The sequence below is a fragment of the Melanaphis sacchari genome, unplaced genomic scaffold, assembly GCF_002803265.2.
Source record: "Melanaphis sacchari strain LSU unplaced genomic scaffold, SCAv2.0 Contig1051_pilon_pilon, whole genome shotgun sequence".
NCBI classification, from domain to species: Eukaryota; Metazoa; Arthropoda; class Insecta; order Hemiptera; family Aphididae; genus Melanaphis; species Melanaphis sacchari.
In genome coordinates, this window is record NW_020270390.1 from 1 (window position 1) to 7523 (window position 7523).

Here is a 7523-nt window from a genome sequence, read left to right on the forward strand (position 1 = left end):
CTTGTGTACTTCGTTCAGTTACGTATTGCTGTTTTTAGCACCATAGAGCAACAATCAAATTGTATTATTAAACTAATTAAATTTATTTAAATAAGCGGTTGCTTAAATCAGATTTAGCATGTGTACATCTTAACCCACGTTCGTCATTGAGCACGTCGGACTGAGATTGTACCTAAACTTTAGTTCATAATTTAAAAATAAACTACACCCCCTACAAACCAGACTTAGTCAACATTGCACGCAGACCCAGAAAAGATTAAATTTTATTTCTTGGTTTATGGCGATGTCTGAGGATGATCCATCATTGATTAATCATATTTTGTGGACTGATGAAAGTAAATTTACAAATAATGGAATATTAAACAAGCAAAATAACCGTTATTGGTCGAATAAGAAAATCCTCACTGGGCTGTTCCTGACTTTAAACATGTTGGGGTACAATGTATGGGTTGGTTTGATTAGTGGTAAGTTACTTGGACTATTTCTGACGGAACTGTGGGAAGAAGATGCCAAGTTTTTGCATAATGATTTGCAATTACTCCTTGATGATTTACCATTAGATATACGTAAAACATTTATTATCAACAAGTGGGCACCTGCTCATAATGCTCGAATCGTCCAAGAATTTTGAGAGTAAGTTGTGAAAATGTGTTACAACATGGACCAGTAAGAGTGACTGGGTCACCAGATCTAACACCGTTAATTTTTGTAGAACACTTGAAAAATGTTGTTAATACTGATCTCAATCCTCAAGATTTAAAGAATAAATTACACGCATGTTATCTCTTAAGCAAACCAAATACTGGCAACTAATCGTGAATGTTTACGTCGATTTGAGGCGATGCATTTACGACGGAGGACTTTCGAACAGTTTATTGAATAGTTTATGTTTGTAATTTCTATAAATTAAATTGTAAAATAAAATGTATAGTAATGCTAAAAATAAAATAATAGAAATTTTTCTTGAAAATACGTGTTAAACTATGTTGTTTCATAATGCGTAATAATAAAATAAGATAATAATTCATAAATAGTAAATATTATTAGTTTAATAATAATAATTTTGATTGTTTGTTTAATGATTGTAAAAATAAATAAAATACGTACAGTTAGAAAAATTAATTAAATTGAATTTTTAAATTTTTAAATTCTATAGCTCTAGTTTAGTCAATTTTGGGTTTAGGACACAAGTTGATGCATCAAAATGGCGAAAAATCGACGAACGAATATGATATTAAAACACGGGTTGCCATTTAAAAAGTGGTTTATTGCGCATGCGCAAAGATACATAGTTAAAACATTGTAAGTCATAGAATTTACGATCCATTAGTCTAGTTTAATGTCCGCAAACAGAATGAAAAATATTTACATGGTAATGAGTGGTAAAGTGGCCCCTGATTTTTGGGACACACGGTATATCGACCCCTGGGGTCGATTCTGACCTGTAAGGGGTCTATGTCAACTAAAATTAAAATTGGGGGTGCATCATGTGTAAATAGGGGTCCACGAGAGTTATAAGTCGAAAATGCATGTCGTAATTTTTACGAAAAAAATTAATTTAATATATATATATATATTTGAAATATTGTTTGAATATATTATTGTGCGTTTAGTAATATAGTTCATTCGTGACAGCCGATTATCGATCATTCGTCGTTTGGCATTTTTCTAAGTTTTACTAATTCACAAATCGGTTAATTTTTGTACAAATATATAAGCTATATATATTATATATTATATTATATTATATTATATAATATAACTGCTATTAATTATGGCTGATTCTAAAAGGAAATGTAGGCAATATAGCATTGATTATTTGAAGTTCGGCTTCATTCCATCATTGCCGGACAAAAACCTACCTATGTGTCTTTTATGTAACAAAGTTTTAAGCAACGACGCTATGAAACCATCTAAGCTAGAAGATCATCTGAAAAGGTGTCATCCTGAAAAAACACGTAAAGATTTGAAATACTTTCAAACACTGAAAGAAAAATTTCAGAAGAGACCTACGATGGATAGTATGTTTGCTGCCACGTTAAAAAAAGACGACGATGGCTTGCGGGCGTCTTACAATATCTCACTGCTCATAGCAAAATCAGGTAAGCCTCATACTATCGGGGAACAGCTAATTTTGCCAGCCATTGAAGAGGTCTTAAAAACTGTTTTACATAGACCTGCATATGATATACTGAAAAAAATTCTTTTAAGCAACAATACAGTTCAAAGACGCATTGATGAAATGAGTCATGATGTTGAAAGTTACTTGTGTAATTATTTGCAAACAACCATACAATTAGATGAGTCAACTTTGCCTGGTAATGAAGCACTATTATTAGCATATGTTCGTTTTGTTATGGATCAAGAAATCCACGAAGAACTGCTCTTCGCAAAAACGTTAACTACAGACACAAAAGGCGATTCCTTTAACAAATATAATATCAGCAGCAACAGATGGAGCACCTGCCATGGTTGGGCGTTATCGTGGTTTTCTAAGTCATTTAAAACAATATGTACCCGAGTTGTTTGCAATTCACTGCGTCATCCATCGACAACATTTAGTTGCTAAAAATCTAAGTACCAGATTACATCAATCTCTTCAATTAATCATAAACGCAGTAAACAAAATTCGGAGTAACGCATTGAATTCTAGATTATTTGCACAGTTATGTGAAGAAAATGACGAAAACTTCATTCGATTACTCCTTCACACCGAAGTAAGGTGGCTATCGAAAGGATAATGTTTGACAAGATTTTTTTCACTTTTTGACACTGTTTAAGAGTTTTTTGGGTGATAAAGATCCCGTATTAAAAGAAAATTTGATTCAAAGAAAGCAAGACATTGCTTATTTAACAGATTTATTTGCTAAATTTAATGAGGTTAACTTGCAGTTACAGTCTTTATGGATAATCGCAAAAAAGTTTTTGATAGCTTTTCCGTCATCATACTGCGTGGAAAGGGGTTGTAGTACAGTTGTCAATCTTCTTACAAAAAAAGAAATAGATTGGAAATCACTGATAGAGGAGATTTGAGGTTAAACCTGACTAATTTGAAGCCGAATATTGAAAATCTATTATCAAAGCATCAGGTCCATCCTTCACATTAAAGATATATATTTCAAAACTAACCTTGATTTTTTTTTATGTTATAAAATTTTTATTTGCATTTATTATCGTTTTAATTACTAAAAAAATTATTTGAATATTGTCATTATTAAAGAAATAAAGGTATTATTATTATTAAAAACAACACGTTTTTTATTTTTAAAAAATGTACTCCGTATTAGAGCTTACTCAGGTGAGCACAAATTTAATTTTAGGGGTCTACGAAAATGGAAAAAGTTGGCAAGTGGTCTACGGAGCAAAAAAGTTTGGGAACCTCTGATGTAGACCAAAAATTGAATTTCCTCGCAATGAAGACAAAAGAAAATTTTCAGTAGAATATTATTACTTATCATCAAAATCTGGTAATCGTATTCCTCGTACATGGCTTTGCAATTCACCTATCCTAAATTATGTTTATTGTGAATCATGTTGGCTTTTTGCTGACAGACAATATATAAATTATAAGTCTGAATGGATTACTGGAATTGATAACTGGCAACATCTTTCTCAGAAAATATTTAAACATGAAAGTTCAATTCAACATATTGAATCTGTAAAAATTCGATCTCTGTGGGTGTTCGATCTTTTTACGTAAACAATCTGTCACGGGTCTTGGACTTTGATCCGTAACGGTGCTTGGTCACCCGACAGATTGGCGACACTGTTGCGCCCGTCGCCCTGGTCCGGTAAACGACGCGGTCGCCGCCGTGTTCAGCCATGTTCGTTGTCTTTGGCCGTTCATGCTGTACGAAGCTCTTCGTTCATTTTTGCGTATTACGTAAAATACGTTGTTTTTTGTGTGTTTGGTCTGCTCCGCCGCTCACTGTTTTGTTTAAAACATTGTGTTGTGCTCTCAACCGTGCGATACTAGTCAGCTCTGACCTTCAAGTGGTTTATTGGCTCTTCGTAAAAGTCGCGTCTCGTTCGCGACGACCCGCTCCGGTTGCGTATTGCCATCCACGTGGTTGTTCCTGCTCCGGAATCTACCTTCGGCAGTTCAGCCAAGCAGTTCCGCTACTTGGAAGTGATCAACACCAGTGTGTTGCAGAGCGGTGCTCCCCGTCTCCCATTTTGTCCCAAATAATAATATTATATTAATTCATTACGTATAGCTAAATACATGTATAATATTGTAATTAGCAGTTGTTTGTTATTCATTATTTAAATCTCCCCTCACGACGGTCCGGAGTTCCGTTGCGACTGACGTACGCCCCGTAAAGCCCGTTAGTGCAAACAGTGGGCAAAAAATAAAGTTTTAGATAGTCAACTAGAAAATCAAGTATCAGAAGAGGCTGCATTCTGGAGAAGTGTACTGGAAAGAATTATAATGATAATTTTACATTTAACTAGTGGAAATACTGCTCTTCGAGGGAATGAAGGTAAATTTAGTTCAAAAAATCAGTTTTCCGAAGGTAATTTTTTACAAACCGTTAGATTAGTTGCAAATTATGATCCCATATTGAGCAAACTTATTAATTGTGAGAAAAGCAAAATCAAATATCTGAGTCACACAATAGTTGATGAATTAATTGGAATTTTATCTTCAGATCTACTCAAAACTATTTGTAATGAAATAAAGTTATGCCAATGTTTTTCCATTATAATGGATTCTACTTTAGATATAACTAAACTGGATAAGCTGAGTGTTATTATTCGGTACACTGTTATAAATTTTGAAGAGAAGAAACTAGAAGTTAAGAAGTCATTTGTAGGTTTTTTTGAGTTAAAACACCACGGAGCTGCTGATTATTCACAGATGATATGTGAAATTTTATCAAAACTTGACTTGGATATTAACAAATGCCGTGGACAAGGTTATGATGGGGCATCTGTGATGAGCGGAGTCCATTCTGGCGTTCAAACTAGAATAAAAGAACTTGTTCCATCAGCTTTGTATATTCATTGTTATAGTCACAATCTTAATTTAGTAAGATCTGATGCAGCTAAATGTCATAGTAAAATATTGAATTTTTTTGACACAGTTCAAGCAATTTTTAATTTTTTTGCTAGTAGTGCGCCAAGATGGGCACTTTTAGCATTTGGACATGATATTTCTATTAAAATCCGTACAAAGGTTCTAAAAAAAGTGTGCCCTACTAGGTGGGAAGCTCGACATGATGCAATATTTTCCCCGAAAGAACGTTATATAGATATACTTAAATCGTTAACTCATATTATTCTTACTAGTAATAAAACATCAGAAAAAACATTAGCCAGTGGATTAAAAAAAAAGTTGGAAACATTTGAATTTATATTGATTTTATGTATGTGGGAACCAATTCTAGGTTCTTTGCATATTTATCAAAACGACTACAAAATATAAATATGGATTTGGAAGCAGCTTCAAACATGATACAGATGGCTCTGACATCAACTCAAGACATCAGAGATAACTACCAGCATATTTTAATTATTGCAAAAGAATTATGTAAAAAATGGAATATACCAGTCACATATCCCAATGAACGTAAAAAACAAGCAGTAAAATATTTTGATGAAATAGATGGTGATCGTAGACTTAATACTAATGAAGATAATTTTAAAGTTCAAATTTTTTTCCCTGTTATGGACTCTGTTTTATCACAACTTGTAGCTCGATTTAAAGGAACACATGAGGTAATTGAAACTTTTTCATTTTTAAATCCTACTTCATTTTTATCAAAAACTGAAAAAGAAGTTGTCAATGCATCATATGACTTCATATTAAAATATAGTAATGATATCAGCACAGATTTTACCCGACAATTATTAAGTTTAAGAACTAGTTTACAAAAACATCAACTTAAAACTATTAAGAGCTTGGCCATTTATATTGTTGAAAATGATTTATCCATTGTATTTCCAGATGTTTTAAGTGCATGTGTAATATTTATAACCATACCTATTACTGTTGCAGAAGCAGAACGTTCTTTTTCTAAATTAAAAATAATAAAAAACTATTTGAGAAACTCAATGAGTCAAAATAGACTAAGTAATATTGCAGTATTAAACATAGAAAGAGAAAGAACAAATGAAATAAATATATCACAAATAATTAATAACTTTGCTAATATCAAATCAAAAAAAAAAAACTTTTTGAAATAAATATATTTAAGTATTAAAAACTATTTATAATATTGTTGATTTTTATTTTTGATCTATTTCAACTTTTTATATTTGTTTTCTTCCATTTTAGCACAATATTGAAAATACAGTTATTACTCATTATTATATTAATTATTAATGATTTCAATTGACTAAATTTATGTAATACTAGCATACATTAATACTTCATGTTCATATCTAAGAGGTATAGGTATGGAAATAGTAAGTGTAATATGTATTTCATAATTTACATAACAATTAAGGTAGGTACTAATATTTTGTGATTTTAGGTTATTTAATATTTCAATATGTATTTAATAAATAGTTAAGTGCTATGTCGAAAAATTTTTTTAAAGGGGCCTTAAATTGGTAGTCGCACCCAGGCCTCCTGAGACTTAGATCCGGCACTGGAGCCAACATGTTTAAATCACCATATGACAATAGCGAACGAACATTTAGTAAACCCATATACACCGCTTGAATTACATAGAGTAAAAGAAATAATTAAGAAGACATTAGAATTAATAGCAATAGTGCGTGAGGTGCGTGAACCAACTTGTTCACAATTAGCAATATTAATGGATGAAGTAATACAGGCAGCAGCGGCCGCCGAGGAATAATAAATTAGGATAAAATAGTATAAGGTATATATAGTAATAAATTAATTATATTTTACAGTGACCAGATTAAATTTATCATAGTGGATTTTGAATTCACTATGATAAAACGAAAAAACCTACTACTCGTATCAGGGGCGATTTCAAACAGTTTAAACAAGTATAGGCCAATAAAATTAGAAGGAAAACCAATCGTCTTAACAACCGATAACAAGTTAAAAATGTTAAAACAAAGGGAGGTCAAACAGGTAAATGTAAAGTGTTGGGCGGATATTTAGGAATAAGCCAGAGTTGTTACTACCATTATTGGGGCAACTGGAAGCCAGTATAAAACTTGAGGGGGAAACAACTCTGTCAACTACTTATCTAAACCAATACTTGCATGCTGACCACAGAGTACCCATACTTGTATATTGGAACGGAACAACGGACAAACAAATAATAGAAAGGTTAAGGTTACGAATAAAGAAACTTTTAAATATAACTGCATATAGTGATGATAACGATAATTTTTTCAATCTCAAATTAATAGATAGTACAAATAATATAAATAAACTTCTATACACAGAAAGGATAGGATATCAAGAAAAAAACGGTCGTATGTTAAATTTAATGGAAACACATGATTTAGTATGTAAAACCAACCACAATATTACACATATTCACGATCCGGTAGCGGACGTGATTATAACAAAATGTATTTTCAATTATATCATT

At 31.9% G+C, this 7523-nt stretch overlaps 1 protein-coding gene and 1 pseudogene across 1 annotated transcript; both read left to right on the plus strand.

The window, feature by feature from the left end:
• Positions 1-1774: 1774 nt before the first annotated feature.
• On the plus strand, positions 1775-3033 carry LOC112602580 (annotated as a pseudogene).
• Positions 3034-3332: 299 nt separating this feature from the next.
• On the plus strand, positions 3333-6809 carry LOC112602586 (zinc finger MYM-type protein 1-like). Its single transcript, XM_025350752.1, has 5 exons — positions 3333-3436; positions 3553-3696; positions 4456-5337; positions 5391-5818; positions 6634-6809. Exons 1-5 carry the CDS (start codon positions 3333-3335, stop codon positions 6807-6809), a joined length of 1734 nt encoding a protein of 577 aa, XP_025206537.1.
• Positions 6810-7523: the final 714 nt, after the last annotated feature.